This window comes from Phocoena phocoena, chromosome 16, assembly GCF_963924675.1.
Source record: "Phocoena phocoena chromosome 16, mPhoPho1.1, whole genome shotgun sequence".
In the NCBI taxonomy this organism is placed as follows: Eukaryota; Metazoa; Chordata; class Mammalia; order Artiodactyla; family Phocoenidae; genus Phocoena; species Phocoena phocoena.
Window position 1 is genome coordinate 77,639,101 of NC_089234.1, and position 21,820 is coordinate 77,660,920.

General features: G+C 37.1%; 1 protein-coding gene across 1 annotated transcript in view; it reads left to right on the forward strand.

Moving 5' to 3' along the window:
- LYST (lysosomal trafficking regulator) overlaps positions 1–21,820 on the forward strand; it is a 146,107-nt gene that overhangs the window by 59,543 nt on the left and 64,744 nt on the right. Inside the window, exons 21-29 of the mRNA XM_065894463.1 lie at positions 813–1,440; positions 2,167–2,344; positions 4,551–4,720; positions 5,986–6,216; positions 7,866–8,032; positions 9,137–9,289; positions 14,975–15,166; positions 16,872–17,047; positions 18,779–18,985. Of these exons, the coding sequence (XP_065750535.1) occupies positions 813–1,440; positions 2,167–2,344; positions 4,551–4,720; positions 5,986–6,216; positions 7,866–8,032; positions 9,137–9,289; positions 14,975–15,166; positions 16,872–17,047; positions 18,779–18,985 (2,102 nt within the window). The remainder of the gene's footprint in view (positions 1–812; positions 1,441–2,166; positions 2,345–4,550; positions 4,721–5,985; positions 6,217–7,865; positions 8,033–9,136; positions 9,290–14,974; positions 15,167–16,871; positions 17,048–18,778; positions 18,986–21,820) is intronic.

A 21,820-nucleotide genomic window follows, 5' to 3' on the forward strand; every position in this document is an offset into this window, starting at 1 on the left:
GTAGCATCCACTTATATCCCATGCACTAAGGATGAGAGTGATTTTTCTGGTCTCCTCCTACACAGAATATAAGAAGCAGAAAATTCGAGAGCTATGGCAAGAAGTGAAAAAACTGTTTCTTCTCAGTAATAGCAGCAAAAAGGGACTACAGAAAGGGAGGAGTGAGAGAACAGTCTAGGGACATTGAGCCTAGTAATAACAACACCAAGTACAACTATCACTAACATTTATTGAGCACCTATTATATGGCAGGCACTATGCTAGGTGCATCATGGATATGATCTCAATCCTTAAAGCAGCCTTGCAAAGTAGATGTTCTGAACCCTCATTTTACATTTGCAGAAGTGAACACTCATCTCATTAAATGATCTACCTAAGCCACCTAACTAGCTGAACTATCGCTTGAATCCTGTTATATCTCGTTGCAAAGCCCACACTCTTTCCACTGTATCAAAGTGCATCCTAGTGACTGCTAGCCTGAGGTACATTGAGTTTCACTTAATTCACTTAATTTCACTTCAGTAGCACCATTAATCCTAATAACTTTGAATCACTCAGGCAATATTGTATTTTGTTAAGGAGACAGGTAAAGATATGTATTTTGGGAAAATTTTAATAAAAAGTAGTTAAAAGAAAAATAGTTTTAACCTTAAGAATTTTTAAGCATTAGTTACTATGATCGTTAGCCTGTATGGATTCTTCAATATCACTAGATAAATGGGTTATTGCTCTGGTTGGGACCGATAGCGTAGAAAAGAAGTGGGCCCACTCATAAGATTTTTCAGTACTGTTTTTGTGTCTACTCTCACCAGGAGACAATTCCTCCAGTACCGTTCCACAGCAGATGACTGCCAGCATGTTACGTTCTAGAAGCCTACCAGCATTTCCTACTTCTTCACCTCAAATACAACCACGAAAATTGACTGGAAGTTTGGGTTGTAGTATTGACAAGTTACAAAGCGTTGTAGATAATGATGTTGCTTCCCAACCAGAGAAATGGAGCCCTCGGGGGAGTTCTGAGATGCTGAAGAAAGGCAAAGAAGATGCTTTTGTCAGTAGCTGTGAGTCTGCAAAAACGGTTTGTGAAATGGAAGCTGTCCTTTCAGCCCATGCCTCTGTCAGTGGTGTCCCAAAAGGAACATCAGGACTTCCAGTGGTCAAAGTAGATCAGAAGGAGGTGGGAACAGAACCCAGATCAGACGATGACAGTCTTGGGGATGAGTTCTGCCCACGCCGACCTGATTACCTGAAGGGACTGGCCTCGTTCCAGCGAAGCCACAGCACTATTGCAAGCCTTGGGCTAGCTTTTCCCTCACAGAATGGCTCTGCAGCTGTCGGCCGGTGGCCAAGTCTTGTTGACAGGAACACCGAAGACTGGGAAAACTTTGCCTTTTCTCTCCGTTATGAGCCAAACCACAACCGAACTACAAGTGCTCACAGGTACTCACATGTTTTTGTATGCCAAACCCCTCCCCGCTTTTTTTTTTTTTTTTTTTTACTGTTCTTTGAAGAAGTTCTGTACTTGTAGAAATGTCTTTATTATGGCATCTCTTATAACATATATATTAATAACAAATAAAGGTACCTTTCTCCTTATTTTAATACTAGGTGATATTGAATTCCATATTTAACCAAAGGATAAACCATAAATTGTTCCTGAAGAAAAAATTATCTTATGGTTTATTTAATTCCATATGGTTATTAGAGAAAAACTCTTCAGTTTAGGGAAATTATACGATTTATTATCATTCCCCAAAGCATCTCAATTAGCACCATCAGTGGAACTTTCCACAGGATGATGGAAACGTTCACCTGTGCTGTCCACTGCAGGAGACACATAACACACTTGAAATGTGGCCAGTGCGGCTGAGCAACTGGATTTTTAGTTTAATTTCAGATAGTTTAAATAGCACAAATGGCTATTGGAAATCACAGATGTAGAATAGACTAGTGTTTAATAGACGATATACCTAAAGAATACCGGTGATAAAAAGTGATGGCAAATTTGTTAATCACAGTTAAATCAGGAAACATTTTTTAAACCTTATGCACTTTTGTTTCACATGTGAAAATTATTACTACTCATCACAGTTCTTAAGGTAATCATGAGGCACTACTTTCCTCCCTGATCTTGTTTCGGTAAGACTTTCTGGGTCTCTGTTTTAGCGTAACTGAAGACTGTTTGGTACCTGTATGCTGTGGGTTGTATGAACTCTTAAGCGGAGTTCTTCTCATCCTGCCTGATGTTATGCTGGAAGATGTGATGGACAGGCTCATTCAAGCAGATACGCTGTTGGTCCTCGTTAACCACCCATCACCTGCTGTACAACAAGGAGTTATTAAAGTAAGGGCAAATGCTAAATACGTTGTTTTCATTTGGAACGATAGACATATGCATAATTTAAAATTTGAATGTACGTATTCAAATAGACCTGAAGCTTTCTTTTATTCTTAGGCATAATGAGCTGATGTGGTTTGTTACTTCTTACCTCTGTTTTTCTCTGTCTTATCATCCAACTTTAAGCCCTCCTCTATATATTGATTCATATCAGTATGTTTTTTTAAGTCTGCTACTTACAAGGAACACACAGGTCATTGGAAGTCTCTCCTGCAGTGTAGTATCGTTAAATCTTAGACACTTACTTCAGGTTTCAGCTCAGATGTCACCTTCTCAAAGAGGCCTTTCCTGTTCACCTTTCAAACCAGCTTCTGTCTAGCCCTGCTCCTCACTTGTTCTATAATAGCATCCTAGGTGTGTCTTGTAAGTACCTTTTTAATCTGTTTGTGTATTTGGTTTTTTTTAACCTCCCGTACTGAAATATAAGTCCTGTGAGGGTAGGCATCTTGTGTCTAATATATAAAAGGTCCTAAGTACATCGTTGAAAGAATAAATATTTGATATGAATGGTTCCCATTAGGAGACAACCCAATATTGAAATGGTCTTTAAAGATTCTCGTTTTCTTAGTTTGATGTGGGATATTGTTAAATCAGTTGCAACCCACTATTTACTTAGCTTCCATTTCATGTGTAAAACACTGGGCTAGCTGCTATGTGGGATATAAAGGGGAATAAGCCTCTGCATTTAGGAGTTTATAGGCCAGTGGGGAAGAGAGACATATACCCAACTAAGTAAAATGTCAGGACTTGTGTGATGAGTGCTTCAGTGGTAGTATTAATAAAGAAGAATGGGAGCACAGGAAAAGCAAATAATTCTGATGCGGGAACCAGGGAAGGATTCATGCAAAAGGTGTAGTTTGTATTATGCTGTAAACTTAGAAAGCTTTTTAAGTAGGGCGGTAAAGAGGTGTGTGTTTTGGGAAGAATAGTCTATCACCACTGTGAGGGAGTCATCGCAAGGGAGAGAGAGGTGGAAGTGTTGTGTTCGCAGGATATCACAGTGGTCCAGGGGAGAGACGATGAGTCCCTGATCTGGGGAAGTGGAAAGTCAAAGGACAGACAGATTTGAGAGACGTTCACTGGAATGGAGGTGAGAGACCTTCATAATTACATGTGGGAAATCAGGACAAGAAAAGCCAAAAGTGAGATTAGCCTTAAAGTCTCATAGGATGGTGCTACTGTGCTCTAAGGTCAGAACCATGGAAGAAGTGAGTTTGGAAGGAAAAATAATTACTTAGATTGTACACATGTTGCATTTAAGATTCTGGGAAAGGATGGAAGTTTAGGCCTATGCTCAAGGTAAATAGAATGTTAAGAAGTCTAGAAAAATAGACGTCTGGGATAGATAGATATACACATATACATATAGATTATATATATACACATATATATAGATAGATATATACACATATATATAGATATATATATACACATATATAGAGATATATATATACACATATATATAGATATATATATACACATATATATAGATATATATATACACATATATAGATATATATATACACATACATATAGATATATATATACACATACATATAGATATATATATACACATATATATAGATATATATATACACATATATATAGATATATACACATATATATAGATATATACACATATATATAGATATATACACATATATATAGATAGATATATACACATATATATAGATAGATATATATATATAGATAGATATATACACATATATATAGATAGATATATACACATATATATAGATAGATATATACACACATATATTTTTTTTTTCAGAGAAAGCTTCATACAGTGCTGACTCATTTTTCTTTTTTCAGAATTAGAATTAGGCACAAATATTCTCCTTACACTCAGCTAAGGCTGCCAATCTGCTAGGTGTCCATGCTCAGCTAAAAAGCTAGTTTCCCATCGCAAAAGTATTAAGATCTCCAAGACAGGGTCATCATTAGCATTCCGTAATAATCAGAGACCAAGTTCATTTTCGTTTTGCTATGGAGGTGGCATGTTTTTGAGCTTTCTCTGTTCTATACAGATGAAATTAAACAATAACGTACAACTACAAATATAATACACTGTCTGACTTGTATACATTATATAAAATTTTAATATATTGTCTAACTTAATTTTTTTCCTCAGCTATTAGATGCGTATTTTAATAGAGCATCTAAGGAACAAAAGGATAAATTTCTGAAGAATCGTGGCTTTTCCTTGCTAGCCAACCAGTTGTATCTTCATCGGGGAACTCAGGAATTATTAGAATGCTTCATTGAAATGTTCTTTGGCCGACATGCAGGCCTTGATGAAGAGTAAGTGGGTTCTTCCCTCCACCAGAATTGGGGATCTTTTGTCTTAAATGTAAAATTTGTTAAACTGACTCTTAACAAAATCGCTTGGTCACTCTTAGAAAAAATCTGCTAAAAGTCATTTTCCAGGTGAATCAATTTATTATTTTCCATATTATATTCTTTCTAATATAATTTCTCCCTTTGTATTTCATTCATTAGCTAGGAACTAGTAAGAAAGAAAGAAAGAAAGAAAGAAACGCTGCATCAGATGAAAGAAAGTGATAGTTAAGATTTGGTATCCAGTGTTAACCTGAGGTTAACTGAGAAGAAGGTGGCTTCTGTGGTCCCAGCAGCAGATTATAGGAGGGCTCCATAGACGAGCTCCTCACTCCCTCCGAGACCCGGCTTATCTGGGTGAAGAATAAATCCCCCACCTGGAATTCCAGCACACTGATTACTGAGCTTTGTCCCTGGTATAATGCTGAAGGATTAGCAAATAAGTACAAAAATTAAAGAATATTTTTCTCCCAAGTCAAAAGTTTGGCAGAAAAGTTAAGCTGTTATTTCTATGTATGATAAAGTAGAGAGAAATGTGTGTCTTTGTATTATTATTAAGTGTCTCCTACTTATTTGTAAGTAGACCAATTCAGACCTTGAAGGATTTACTTATTAGTTGCAGCAATGACAATAGTACTTTGCATTTGCATACAGCTTTTGGCTCTTTCAAAGCAATTCTGCATCATCTCATTTGATTCTCACAAAGTCTAGAGAAGAAAGTAGAGCAAATATCACCACACATATTTGATAGATAAAGAAAATGAGGTATAAAACATGTAAATAATTTCCCTCCATCCCAGAGACAAAGAGTATTGGAACAAGAACTCGAGATCCATTCCTTTCACTAGACCTCTTTTTACTAGTTCCCTGAAATACTGTGTAAAATAGTAGTCTTTTTTTTTCCTGCACACCTGTTATATAGATCCCTAGAGCAGGGGATCTTTGGACAACTTAGTGGTTCATGGACAAATTAAAGTGAGTCAATTAAAACCATGAAATTGTATAAATGTTTCCCTTGAATATTTGCCTTGGAACAGACTTCTAGCAACACCTTTTATCTTTTTATTGGAGAGATTTATGATCTAAAAACAGTTAAGAATCCTTGCTGCCCTAATTTATGCTTTATAGCTTCAAAATCAAGTCAACAAAATGGCCCATATTGCAATCATTTTTCCTTATTTCATGGTTAATTGCTTCTAATGTGCTCTTAACTGTATTATTTATTATAGATTTGATCTGGAAGATGTGAAAAACATGGGACTTTTTCAGAAGTGGTCTGTCATTCCTATTCTGGGACTAATAGAGACCTCCTTATATGACAACGTGCTCTTGCATAACGCTCTCTTACTTCTTCTCCAAATATTAAATTCTTGTTCTAAGGTAGCAGATATGTTGTTGGATAATGGTCTTCTCTACGTATTATGTAATACAGTAGCAGCTCTGAATGGATTAGAAAAGAAGTAAGTTTTAAATCATTATTTAAAACTACATCTGATAAGAACTTTGGAAAGGGAAAAACTTTACTAGCAGGTTACATTAAAGCATTTGATATTTCATAATACTTGCAAAGAATTTCTTTCCTCCAAAACTGATTAAATTAAGTTAAATTAAATTTGGAGGGCATATTTTCCATCATTTTCAAAAAGTTTGGTTTAAAAACAATAAGCTATTTATATGACGTACTTTTAGGTATTTAGAACCTGAAGACAAGGTGAATAAATTTAACTGTCCTCAAATATATTTACCAAGCTTCCACTATAGTCTTACAGAAATTATTATCCCCATCAGGAATAGGAAATTGAGGATTAGAGAGATGTAGTAACTTGTTGCAGATCACACAGCTAGTAAACAGAGAACTTGAGGCTGAGTCTTCTCACTTCAGAAGCCTGTGCTTTACAGTCACCATGCTCTCCCACTTTTAGCATGCTGTACCGCTGTCTACTACCATAAATGAATTTCTAGTAGCGAAAAGTACATTGGCAAATGGCTGACCACCCAATTGATTAACAGCTTTAAAAAATACGTTAGGCAGTTATATTTTTATTTGGATTTTGTGCCTTCAGTGTCTGCATTTATGATGTACAGTATAACATTTTTATTAGCATAATGTTAAGATACACATCTCTAGAAGCATCATCTTACTGCACGTTAAAACATTAACTATTAACTATATTTTTGCAGAGAAGGCAGAGCATATCCCCGGTGACTCTCTAGGCAGGGAGGCTCCTGGGTGCTAGAGAGGACAACTTGTGGTCAGCTCAGTGCAGGTTTTATTGGGCACCTGTTTTATTGAGGATCTGTGTGCTGGGCATATGAGAAATACAAAGCATTGTATTCCTCAAAACATTTAGTCTTGATTATAATACAGTGCATGAAATTGGTGGAACGTGGGAAGAGTACCAGCAGGCTCCTGCTAAGAGCAGTTTGTTGCTGTTGTTGTTTTAAAGAAACTGTACTTACAGAATGTCCTTATATGCTACTCTATTGATTGCCGCCCCCCCCCCCCCGCTGAATTTACCATTTCTAACTCTTGCTTGATTTTGAAAAAGTAAGTGGAGAGGCTTAATATCACACATTGAGGTAGATTATCAAGGTTAAAAATTGAGGGGCAGAAGATACTAATTCATATTTATTAGGTAGTTGTAAGTGATTAATATATACGTTCAGATTTGTATCTCTTTTAATCCTTAAAATAAACATACATTGTGTAAGTGAGATTCAGAGAGGTCAGTTAATTTATTCAAATTCACCACTTCTGTGAAGGCTTCTCAGAATATCCCTCTTCATACCCATAGAATCTTCACCTTTAGTGTGTTGGGAACCTGCCAGTGCATTCCCACAGTATCTTGTGTTAGTCTCTGTTGTTACATTTACCACCACTTACTGGTTATAGTTATCTGTTCACTTGTCTGGTCCTTTGCAAGCTGAATTTTCACAGGAGTCAAAGCGTGTCTTCTTATTTCTGTTCCTAGCATGTAGTTTATGTAACCTGCAATAGAGTAAGCATGGATAAATATCGAATGAATGCATGAAAGAATGAATGAATACTGGCAGAACAGGAATTCAGACCAGTTCTTTTTGCCTTAAATTATTTGTTCTTTTTCTTTAGCGTTCCTTTGAATGAATACAGATTGCTTGCTTGTGATCTGCAGCAACTTTTCATAGCAGTTACAATTCATGCTTGCAGTTCCTCAGGCTCACAGTATTTTAGAGTTATTGAAGATCTTATTGTACTGCTTGGATATCTTCAAAACAGCAAAAGCAAGAGGACCCAAAGTAAGATCTAATTTTCATGGATTTGTGGGGGGCAGTTGTATAATAGCCAAAAATGTTAGTAGAGCCCAATCTCTTTCTCTGGCTTCTCTAGAGACAGTGGGATAGAGGAGAGAAACTGTTTTACTGAAGGTTCATCCTTAACTTTGTTTACTGGCTTTAAAAAAAAGCCTTTTTAAGTGGCAAAAATTTAAAAGTGATGCCCTGATGTAATTAGTAGCTGCCAACACATCACTAAAAGAAGCTGCTAGGACTTCCCTGGTGGTGCAGTGGTTAAGACTCCACGCTCCCAATGCAGGGGACCTGGGTTCGATCCCTGGTCGGGGAATAGATCCCACATTCATGCCGCAACTAAAAGTTTGCATGCGGCAACTAAGAGTTCACATGCCGCAACTAAGACCTGGTGCAACCAAATAAATAAATAAATATTTTAAAACAAAACAAAAAAACTGCTGATTTTTCTTACCAAGTAGAATGAAAAGTCTTATGCTGAATAGTAACATAAAACATTCGTTTTCTTTAGTGGCAAATATTATAGTGAATAGGAGGCAGAAAAATGTGAGAATTTCTGGTTAAACTTTTGCCTCATATATTAAAAAGGCTGTTCTTTAAAACAATTATATAAAACGAAATAAATTTGTGAGCTAGTATTTTTCTATTGAATTTTTTATAGTAATCATTTGGAAATTTGCTTTAAAATTGCTTTTAAAGATGGTTAAGAAATGTTTACAACCATTGAGAACCCACGTTGATCAAAAATTTTAAATTTATCTCTAATAAAACATTATTGGCAGTTTTGGTTTTTTTTCTTTTGTGGTACGCGGGCCTCTCACTGTTGTGGCCTCTCCCATTGCGGAGCACAGGCTCCGGACGTGCAGGCTCAGCGGCCATGGCTCACGGGCCCAGCCGCTCCGCGGCATGTGGGATCCTCCCGGACCGGGGCACGAACCCGTGTCCCCTGCATCGGCAGGCGGACTGTCAACCGCTGCGCCGCCAGGGAAGCCCTATTGGCGGTTTTGATATTGCATAAATGTAAGAATCAATTCAATTTTTTAAAAAATTAACAACCACATAGCTTGAAAACATTCTAGTATCTTCTGTTTTTAGATATGGCTGTTGCACTACAGTATAGAGTTCTCCAGGCTGCTATGGAATTTATAAGGACCACCGCAAATCATGACTCTGAAAACCTTACAGATTCATCTCAGTCGCCTTCTGCTTCCCATCATGCAATATTTCAAAAGCGAAAGAGCATTGCTGGTGAGTGCTGAAATAATGTTTTAATAATTATAAATGGAAGATAGGTTGACTCTCCTGTATTCTGATGGCACTCACATTTGAAAACGTTTCTTTGTTTCAAAAGCTAAACTATAAAGTTTGAGAAGGTTTTCCTCCCAGAGGAGGAAAACTGCTACTTTCCTACTGCTTTCTTTTCAGTGCTGTTCTCATTCAGTTATCTCTTGAGCACCTGCCTTGTGCCAAGCACCGTGTTAAATGTTGACGATACAGTGTTGAAAAAAAAAAAAAAAGACACAGATTCTTCCCTTCTACCGTAGAGTAGTAGAGAAATGTAGAAGGTAGGAATAGAGACTGTAACAGGGCAGCCTGATTTACATCCAGAGTTAGGGAAGCCTCTGAGGAAGTGGGATTTCAATATAAGGGGTGAGAAAGGAGTTAGCAGGAGCCAGAGGAAGAGTATTACAGGCAGAACAAACAGCTGACGTGCAGGTCCTGGGGCAGGAAAAAGCTAAGGTTGTTCAGAGAACTGAAAGAAAGCCATGTAGCTGAAGTATAGCCCTTGATGAGATAGTGCTGCCAGACGAGGCTATACAGGACGGCATGAACCAGATCACGTGTCATCGTATGGGCCATGTTAAGGAGTTTATTAGATTTTATCCTAATGGGAAGTTGTCAGAGGTTTTTAAGTAGCTGGCATGACATAACCAGCTTTTCATTTTGTAAAGACCATTCTGGTTTCTGTGCAGAGTGGATTAGAGGAAACTGGGAAAGGTAGTGGGAAGTGCAAGGAGGAGGCTATTGCAATAGTCAGGGCAGGAGATGTTGGTGGCTCGGATATGGTTATGTTATGCACGTGCTGTAAATGAGGACATGCCATCAAATTCTTATTTTTAATATTGTTAGACTTATTGTTTCCACAAAATCTGCTCTGACCTATATACACATTAATTCAGAAAGATAGCGTAAACACCCCACACACATACACATTGGCTCTATATATGCACACACACACACACACACACACACACACACACACACACACATATACGTCTGTATATACTGGACATAGGTACATGCGCACATACACACACACACACACACACATTTCTCCAAACAGAGGACTTGGTAAATTGTTTGAAGTTTAATCACCCGTACAGTCTTGAGGGCTTTTAAATCTAAATCTTTCTTCTACCTGAGTTAAACTGCTTCATTGTGGTTGGTGCTATGCCGAAGTTTAAAACCATGTGAAACACTCATCTGTAGAGAAAAGCTATCAAATATACATTGTTTCCCAGGAGTATGTTTACATTATGCTAAATGAAAGTTTATGTAAATAAAACTTGTAAAGCATCCAGTAACTAAACTTATCTCCCTATACATCCTTCTTTAATTTATTTACTATTTTTTTAACATGTTTATTGGAGTATAATTGCTTTACAATGGTGTGTTAGTTTCTGCTTTATAACAAAGTGAATCAGCTATACATATACATATGTCCCCATATCTCTTCCCTCTTGTGTCTCCCTCCGTCCCACCCTCCCTACCCCACCCCTCTAGGTGGTCACAAAGCACCGAGCTGATCTCCCTGTGCTATGCGGCTGCTTCCCACTAGCTATCTATTTTACATTTGGTAGTGTATATATGTCAATGCTACTCACTCACTTCGTCCCAGCTTATCCTTCCCCCTCCCCGTGTCCTCAAGTCCATTCTCTATGTCTGCATCCTTATTCCTGTCCTGCCCCTAGGTTCTTCAGAGCCAGTTTTTTTGTTTTTTTTTTTTAGATTCCATGTATATGTGGTAGCATACTGTATCTGTTTTTCTCTTTCTGACTTACTTCACTCTGTATGACAGACTCTAGGTCTATCCACCTCACTACAAATAACTCAATCTCGTTTCTTTTTATGGCTGAGTAATATTCTCCATTGTAAATATGTGCCACATCTTCTTTATCCTTCCTTGATGTAATATCTGAATATAATCTGTCCTCATGAGCTTCCCTCCCAGTTGTGCCTCTTTTGTCCCAGGTGGAATTCCACCCTTTACCAAATCTGGCAGTAGTGCTCAACTGCCTGCATGCCACAAGGTGACTTTTGGACCATTTTCCCTTTGCAGGATTTCTTAGATAGTCAGAGACTGCTTAGATGGAATTCACCCTCTTTGACAGAGGAAAGTATACCTTTACTACCTGCACAAATGCCTGCTATTTCTTCCTTCTTGACGTTTCTCTGTCTCATATCTGTTTCTTCCCTTTTCTACCTAGTTCCCTGGTTTAGTTTATGATCAGCTTGTGCCTGGACTAACACAGCGGCCCTTTTGCTATTTTCTGTTTGGTCTGTGATTTCTCTAACAGTCTGTCATCTCTCTCTTTTATGTACTAGCGCTTTTATCACCCTAAGCCTAAGAGCCCCGCAGAGCTCCACGTTTGTATTATTTATTTTTTCTTTGTGTGAGTCATTTTAAAGTGGATAATAGACTTTTAGTCCTTTCTCTAAACCATTCTCCTTTTTGTTCCTGACTCCTCTAGCCTCTTCTACTGGGGCTTATATTTTTCATACTATCTAAGTAAATGCAGTTACCGTAAGGCCACATGAGACTTATAGAATCCTAAAAATTTTGAACTTGATAAAAGACCTTGAAAGTCATCCAGTCCAGCTTCCTCATGTTGCAGATCCACCGAGACCTAGACTTAGAGACTGCTGGAGCAAGGCCCCTGCACCCATCTCTTTGTGTCCTACCCAACGCCCACTCCTTCCAGGTCTGTTGTATCTTTAAGTCTCTCAGGTCTCTCCCAAGAATTCTTCCTGTTTTAAATACTACCTTATTTAAATTCTGTCATTGTGAATCCAGTTTATAAAACTCCACTTTATATGTGTTAAACTGTTGCTTTGTATTTCCTTCCATGTTGTTTTACACATGTATTTGGCAAAGCTTGTGTTTTATTTGTTGAGTATTAGTCAAAAATTATTGTCAAAAGTGTGTTGGCCTTGTACACTGTCAGTGCAAAACATACACAGTGCTGAAGCTCCTCTGCTTCTGAGCGGTGTGGTTATTAAAAACCCACCTAAGTCCATTTGTTCATGATACTAAAGTGACTGAGAGGGATTTATATTTCCATCATTTAGATCATCAACTGTTCCTTCAAAGGTTTCATGCAGGCTGTTCTCATTAGTGACAGATGTTTGGAGGGATGTTTTTTTCCTGGATAGACTTGTTCAGCGTTTACTGAAAACTGCTGAGACGGATGGCATCTCCAACCCCACAGCCGCCACCCCCTGCACCTCCCGCAGGCCTTGTAGGGACAGCTCCTCTTGTGGCCACGCATCACAGTTTTTGATGGCAGACAGGTTCACTCAGGCTGTGAATCCCAGGATATCCATGGCCTGGGACCAGCGTTTCTTCAGCAGCACTTTCGCCACATCTAGATTGTGAGTTCTCATACTCTTGGAGGCGTTAGGTAATATTTTATTGCCAGCTTAATCTTCTTACAGCCTGACTCGTGTACCATTCTGCTCAACAACTCCGATGGTTCCCTACCACCCAGTGAACAAAGCGCTGATTCCTTAGTGTCTGTGTCTTTTTTTTTTTTATATACATAGATATGTATAAGAGAGAGAGAGAGAATTCTGCTTGAATAGTATCATCACTATTTAGTATCACTCAACCTTCTGTTTGTAAACTGATTTATATTTCAATATAGTATACTTTTCCATACAATACAAATATTCTTATATTTAATGAATGCCTAATAATCTGTTAGATTTGCCATGATCTTCTTCCCAACCTTCTTCCCTAACCATTATCAATAAACAAAGGTATTTTTTTTACTTGTTTGTTTTTGCTATTATAACAGGATAGCAATGTACATTCTTACATATATATTTTTTCCCTTGTCTGCTTATCAATATAAAAACTTTACACATCACCTTAATACACAAAGGAAGAAGTAAGTGTTAGGGTATTATTTAAAGAGCTACACATACATTTAAACTGTATGTGTGTGTGTGTATATATATATGTATATCGTGTTATTGCTATAATTTACCTACCAATGAATTTCCTTTATATTTCAACCATTAATAACAATACCAACTATTAACTTTTAATTCTTTGTATGAGACAGGCATTGTGTTTCACGTGCATTATTTTATTTAATCCACAGAACAAACCTCTTTATCCATTCATTCAGCCATCAGATATTTATTGAGCATCAGCCATGTATCAGTTATGATTTCATCTGGTCTCATGGAACTTATGTTTTACTGGAGAAAATGGTCAATAAGCCTGTAAACAAATATACTTAGTGTAGTGTCAGATAGTGACAAGTATCTGCCTGTGAGATAGGCTCTATTTTACTTTCTAATCCACATCTTCCATATTAGGAACCTGAGGCTTAGAAAGCAGAGTATGTGAGGCCACACCAGCTCAATGCAGCTTCACAGCCTGACTGCTGGGATACCCTCCCCCTTTTTCAAGTACATAGAACTGAAGAAGACTTAACATGCCCTTATTTGGTGTACTGCTGCATCTCTGAATTGTGATTATCAGCTGCTTATACAGCATGAAAGCTGTCAGAGATGTAGACGTTTGGAAGAATCTGCTTAAGCTAAGGACATCATCTGATAATATTATTCTTGAATATATCCCAGATATGAATTTTTCTTCTTTTTATTTGCTTCATTTTTGTCTCAGAGGTGACTCCACCTACCAAAATGTATTAACTGATAAAAAATACTGATTACCTAAAATACTGGACAATCTAAAATGCTATTAAAATATTTACATATTTTGCAGGACGAGTCATTAAAACCTATTGTAAGTAATGTGTATAGAGGCTATTTGTGGACTTTGATATATATGCTTTCATAATTTAAAAAAAGGTTCAATTCCAACGAAGGATTTCATTATTCCTCACCTACCAAGACGTCATTTTTGTTCCTGTGGTCAACTTCCGATGCCCTTCTCCTTCAGTCCATTAAATCAAGACTCAGTCCCCTCCTTTTCTCCTGGATCCGCTCCCTGTGTGGTGCCTTTCAGAGCAGGTGCAGTAACGATGCAGGAACCCCATTCCTGCCTCTTTAACCTGAGGAAACATTTCTCGGGAAATGCTTTTGAGGATTGAATCCCACGTGATGCATATGTTCCAAATCACTTTAATATCTGGGCTCTTTCTTCGCTTTATTTGGCTGATTTCTACTATGTCACTATATACACTTTTCAAAACTAATTTATAAAATTCAGCAATGTTAATTACCCAGAAATAGTAATGTTCATGCTAAAATGTGATGTGCTTTAAAAATCTGTTGATTATTTTGGAATACAAGGAAGTGAAACAGTATTTGAAAATATTTTGTCAAAGCATTCTGAACTGTATGTGTGTGTGTATATATATATATACACACACACACACCCTTCTAACAGTTCGAGTTTTTCAGAGGACTAAAATTTTGCCAAATGATATCCACCCTACTAAGCTATGTCACAGGCTTCAACATTCTTGTTTAGGAATTTGACATCAGAGGTACTGTTGCACTTCTTCAAAGAGGGAAAACATACGTTCTCTTAATCACTCTCTTTCCTTTGTATAAATTACCTTTGAATTAAATAAGGTTCTTTTCATGGTCTGATAATCAAAAAGTTACAGCAGAAATAGTTTCTTTGGTCCTTGTTAGCTCTGGCATTTGACGTTTTCATTCATATACTTGAAGGTCCTCGAAAATTTCCCCTTGCTCAAACTGACTCTCTTCTGATGAAAATGCGTTCAGTAGCAAGTGATGAACTTCATATGATGATGCAACGGAGAATGAGCCAGGAGAATCCTGTCCAGGCAACCGAAACAGAGCTTGCACAGAGACTGCAGCGGCTCACCATTTTAGCAGTTAACAGGATTATTTATCAAGGTAGGACTAGAGAATAAATATGTTCTTACTCAGATATTGAACTAAAAGGAAAATAATTTAAGAGAGAACTGACTAGGTTTCAAATTTTTTAACAGCATTATACTTTCATTGTTAGCATCCACACTAGTAAAAGAATCTCTCATTTGGAACTAATAGCCTTGAATAAAATTCCACTTTTTAATATGTTAAATGCTGGCCTAGACTGACCATTGAAGTTTAAAATAGTACAGCACCTCCAATATATTTTTTTAAACTTTTCTTTGAGATAATCATAGGTTCACATGCAGTTATTAGGAAATATTACAGAGATCCTGTGTACCCTTTACCCAGTTTCCCCTGATGGATCTTGCAAAACTATAGTCCAGTATCAGTACCAGGATATTGACATCGATACAGTCAAGAAAAAGAACATTTCCATCACCATAAGAATCTATATGTTGCCTTTTAGCACCACACCCATCTTCCTACCACCCCCATCCCTTCCTCAGTCCCTGGCAACTATCAATCTGTTCTCCATTTCTATATTTTCATCATTTCAAGCATGCTAAATAAATGGAATCATACAGTACGCAGCCTTGTGTAGGACTGGCTTTTTTCACTCAGCGTAATTCTCTGTAGAGTCATCCTAGTTGTTGCATGTATCAATAGTTTGTTCCCTTTTTGGTTTTGGTGAGGAGTAGTCCATAGCATAGATGTCACAGTTTAGTCATTTACCTGTAGAAAATTGATCTGGGTGTTTTTCAGTTTGGGGTTATTACAAATAAAGCTAGCTGCTATAAACATTTACGTAAAAGTTTTCATGTGAACGTGGGGCTTTCCTTTTCTGGGATAAAAGTCCAAGAGTGCAGTTTCTAGGCTGTACGGTGGATGTGTGTTTTGTTCTTGTTAAGGAACTGCCAGACTTTTCTGGAGTGGCAGTATAACTTTATATCCCTACCAGCAATGTGTGAGTGGTCCAGTTCTCTTCACGTCTTTACCAGCATCAGGAGTTTCACTGTTTTTAATTTCAGCCATTCTGATAGGTAATATAGGGGGATAGCCTTGTGGTTTTAATGTACGTTTCTACAGGGGCTAAATGATTTATATATTTATGTATAAACGTTAATACCTACGGAAACCACTGAAAAGCTATGCAGAGAAATATACTCAAAAACACTATAGATAAGTCAAAATTCTAAAAAACGTTCAAGTGACACGCGAGGTTTTTTTTTTTTTTTTTTTAACTTTTCTAATTTATGTTTGGGACAACCAGCCTCCAGGGTAAACTGTGAAATTGAACCATTTTTATCACATGCATGGCATTTGATGGGATAGCATGTCCAGTGAAACGGGTCTGCACATCTGTCTAATGTAAATATCACATGGTCTTTATGTTTAATTTGTACAAAAACCTTTATGACTTTTATAATTTTTCAGTTTAATTCATCTTCATTAGTAAAATAAATCTTTAATTTAGAACTGCGTGACTTATGTATGTTTAAATTTCTACATTGTCTTAGGTGAATTCATTTTCTCTAGTATTTTGTATTTTCTACATCTAATGCACCTACTACACATTTATATTGTGACAACAGAATCAGAAATTACATAGAATATTTTTGCCAGCATCATTATCATTTGTTATGGCTAGTGATTTGACTAATTCAAATTTGACTAACTTTTTGACTTGATTTGACTAATTTTTTATTCGTCTTTTAATTCAAAGAGTTTAATCCAGACATTATTGACATTTTGAGTACTCCAGAAAATGCACCTCAAAGCAAGACCTCAGTTTCCCAGACTGAAATTTCTGAAGAAAATATTTATCATGAACAGCCTGCTTTCAATCCATTTCAGAAAGAAATGTTCACATATCTGGTAGAAGGCTTCAAAGTATCTACTGTAAGTAAATTAATTACATGGGAAATGTTCATTCAGTGAAAAGGATCAGGGGTTTTATGCGTCTGTATTATATGTTTTCAAAATCATATTCCTACACTTTCACAGCATTTTCTGAAACTCAGACAACTTGAATGTTAATAACAGAGTAAAATGTATTGCTAATTTACCCTTTCGAAAAGGAGTCACTTCATACAGCATTGTTTTTAAGTCTGTAACCCAACAACCATTTTCTAATGTTGTAATTTTGTAAATAAGATCAGCATCAGAAAAGAGTAGGAATCTGATGATTACTATGAGGTTTAAACTAATAACCTGTTTTTAACGGACTTTATTTATAGCTACCTACTCTAGAATTATTATTATTATGAATAATTATGAAGTGTAGATGTTGCCTTAAGCATATCCAACACCTTCAAAGTGACACAGAGAATACTGACAAGCATCAGGCTCCATTTATCATCAGCTCACTTAGGGTTCTGTGGGCCACTTACAATTGACCATAGGGAACAAATTGGTCAGTACACTCCGTAGATCCCAAAGGCTAATCTAATTCTAGCAGAACTCATAAATCATGATTCTGCCAATCTCTTAAATCTAAACTAGATTTTGTTGTCTGCCGGTTCCACTTAGAACTGAATCATTCACACAGAGCCCTTAGGACTAGGAGTAATTGGAGAGCCATTTCCCAAACTCAGAATAAACTCTAAAATGTACCGATTCCAGTTTGCAGGATGCAGGATGCAGGATATTTGATCAGGATTGGGTTAGCCTTAGTGGGACCACAATCAAAACAACTTATTTGGTTATTTGTTAGGGGATATTGATGGTCAATTTACATGCAGTTCTTAATTTGTGACAATTATACTCAATGTTTTAGTACTAATTCAAGTCTTTATTATGAATCCTTTCTCTTTTATATTGCAAAATCAATGTAGGCTTATCTACCACTATTCTTTGATGGTTCTTTTTTTTTTTCCTTTTAAAATTTCCAAGCCCTAGGTAATTTCTTTAAGCGGCTTAGGACTTTAACTTCTTTGTCTCTCCTTTTTAAAATTGTGGTAAAATATACATAACATAAATTTTGCTATTTAAGTGTACATATCAGTGACCTTAAATCCATTCACGCTGTTGTGCAGCCATTACCACTATCCATCCCCAGAACTTTTTCCATTATCCCAAACTGAAACTCTGTACCCATGAAATAGTAACTCCCCATTAGCCCCTCCCCCAGCCCCGATAAACCACTACTCTGCTTTGTCTCTATGACTTTGACTTTCTAGATACGTTGACTTTGACTTTCTAGATACCTCATATAAGTTATCATACAATATTTAATATAATATTTGTCTTTTTTGTATGTGGCTTATTTCATGATTCATTTTAGTAAAATGTTTTTAAGTTCATTCATACTGAAGCATGTATCAGAACTTCCTTTTTAAGGCTGAACAGTATTCCATTCTGTGTATATACCACATTTTGTTTATCCATTCATCCATCAGTGGGTATTTGGATTGTTTCTACCTTTTGGCTATTTTGAACAATGCTGCTGTAAACACTGGTGTACATCCATCTCTTTTAAACCCCATTTGTATGGATGTATATGTCTTTCTAATTTCAACTGTTTAAAAAATTCTGGAGTAAAACATGTTCTGTGATTTTTAGGACTGTGTTGAGGTTAGGATATTATTGCTTAAGAAGTTTGATCCTAATTCATTTCTGTTTTAATTTAAGAGTTCAAGTAAAGCCAGTGGTTCCAGACAGCAGTGGGCTAAAATCTTATGGTCTTGTAAGGAAACCTTCCGAATGCAGCTTGGGAGACTGCTTGTGCATATTTTGTCACCAGCCCACCCTTCACAAGAGAGAAAGCAAATTTTTGAAATAGTTCGTGAACCAAATCATCAGGAAATACTACGAGACTGTCTTAGCCCATCCCTGCAAGTAAGTACCCCCGTACTTCATAAGTAAAAACTATTGGTCAAATATAAAACACCAAAAATTAGTTTTCTTACCAGATAAATATTTTCTGAGGTCTTTCTTCAGATGCTCTTTACCAGAGTCAATTTGACCTCTCTGTTTATTCCCCATTTCCTTTTCCAGGGTTTAAGAAGTTCTGTATCTGAGTTCTTATAAGACCCTTTGTAGTTTGTTACTAAATCTTGAAATGTTTTCTTTAAGAACTGTTTGGAGACTTTTTTAAGCATTATATTATCCATGAAACATCTATAGTGAATAGCTCGAACAACAGTACATATAACATATTTCAAAAATATTTATAGTAAGTTAAAACAAAATATATTTGTTGATCATCTGGAATGATAAACTCAAAATACTTAAAGAATTTTAAAGTCTATAAATTCTATCACTTAACTACTAATAGATGGAGAATTTAAATGGCACAGCCATTCTAGACAGCTGTTCAGTTTCTTATAAAATTGAGCATACCCTTAACCTGTAACCCTAAAATTCCATTTTCAGGTATTTACCTAAGAGAAATTAAAACATATGTCCATAAAAAGACTAGTAGAAGAATATCCATGGCAGCCTTTTTACTAATAGCCAAAAACGGGAAATAACCCAAGTGTCTGTCAGTGGGAGAATGTGTAACTAAGTTGTGATATATTTATACAATAGACTACTATACAAGCAATAAAAAGGAACAGACTACTGATACACCCACCAGTGTGGTTGAAGCTCAAAATCATTGTGTTGGTGAAAGGGACAGCCAAGCACAAAAGAGTAGACATTCTGTGATTCTATTCATATGAAGCCCAAGAACAGGCAAAATTAAGATATGGTCATAGAATCAAGCAGTAGTTGTCTCTGTAAGGAGAGGGGCAGTGAGAAGGGGAGTTGATTGGAAAGGGGCATAAGGAAACTGCCTGGGATGATAAAAATGTGCTGTATCTTAGTCTGGGTAGTGGTTACATGGGCGTATGCAGTTGTCAGAACTCGTAGAAATGAACATTTAATGTCTATATGCTTTATTGAATGTAAATTATACCCCTATAAATAAAGTATTAGATGATATTTAAGAAAGGACAGGTATCCCTTTTATATCCCTGGGAAACTCAGATTTATCATACTAAGAACCAAAAGGTTAGAGATTTGAAGTGATACTTTTAGGTGCTCTTTCCGGTATTGAGACTCTCTCAGGTGCACTAAGGGCATTGTCTTCCCTTCCCAAGGCAGAAGCGTGCCTAGCCCATAGTTTCCTTCTGTGGAGAATTCAAAGAGATGTTCTTTCATTGTTTTATACTTAGCAAAGCTGCCGTTGCTCTGAATCCAGCCCTGATGTTCCCAGTCCTCTCCTACCAGCCTCCCATCTCTACTGCTCCATTTCTGTTGGTGGTATCCTTACTGCTTTCGGCTGGAAACATTGGAACCACAGTTGACTTTCTTCTCTCTTGAATCCATTTTATTACCAAGGCCAGTTATTTGTCTAGTCCTGCCTTTCTCTATAGTCTGCCCACCCATCCTAGTTTACACTTTCACCCCTTATGCTTGAATCACTAGAATAACCTCCTCTCCACCTCAAGACCAAAGAACTCTATCTGATAGTTTTTTTAAGGTTTATTATGGCAACATGCAAACATACCTAAAAGTTGGGAGAAATCAGAAAAAGAACCCCACATGACATTACGCAGCTTTAATTTTTCTTTGTAGTATTTTGAAACAAATGTCAGATATCAAATCATTTTACCTGTAAATACTTCAGTATGTGTCTCAGATTGTTAGGACTTTGTTTTAACTTATCACTCTCTGTGATTGTAACAATAATTCCTTATCATCATCTAATACCCAGTGTTTAAATTTTCCCAATTTTCTTATATTTTTTTAAATAGTTCTCTTGATTCTGGACCCAAACAAGGCCCTTACACTGCGTTTGTTTGATGTGTGCTACATCTTTTTAATTCTGGCAGTTATCCTTCCCAACCTTTTTTTTTTTTTAATGTCGTGTATTTGTTGGTGACACTGGGTCATTTGTTCTGTAGAATTTCCCACATTCTGGATTTGGCTGATTGCATCCTGTGGCTCTAGATCTAGAGGCTTGACTAGATTCCAGTTCTTGATTTCATATTTGCCTTTGTGCTTGGTTTTTTAAAAGAATACTTCAGGAGTGCTTTGCGTTTTCCATTACATCATGGCAGGAGACAGAGAATGTCTGGTTGCTCTGCTCTTTGAGATGGTAGCAGCCTGATTCATCCGTTGTGAAGTTCAATCTTACTTATTTATTTATTCATTCATTCATTCATTTATTGGCTGTGTTGGGTCTTCGTTTCTGTGCGAGGGCTTTCTCTAGTTGCGGCAAGCGGGGGCTACTCTTCATCGCGGTGCGCGGGCCTCTCACTGTCGCGGCCTCTCTTGTTGCGGGGCACAGGCTCCAGACGCGCAGGCTCAGTAGTTGTGGCTCACGGGCCTAGCTGCTCCGCGGCATGTGGGATCTTCCCAGACCAGGACCCGAACCCGTGTCCTCTGCATTGGCAGGCAGATTCTCAACCACTGCGCCACCGGGAAGCCCCATCCTCAGTCTTTAACCTAATGATTTTAGCAGCCATACAGCTGCCAGGATCCATTTTTTGATTAGGAGCTGCAAAATAGTGATTTCTCTACATTTCTCATTCCACCAGCATCTATTAGCTCTGATTCTTCTATTGGGAAGAATATTCCCTTATCAGCTCTTTGGCTACCCTGAAATATAGTCTGTGTAGGAAAGGCAAGGTAAATGCTTGCTTCTTTCCTCTGTTTGTTTTTAGAATAATAAGTTGGTGCCCT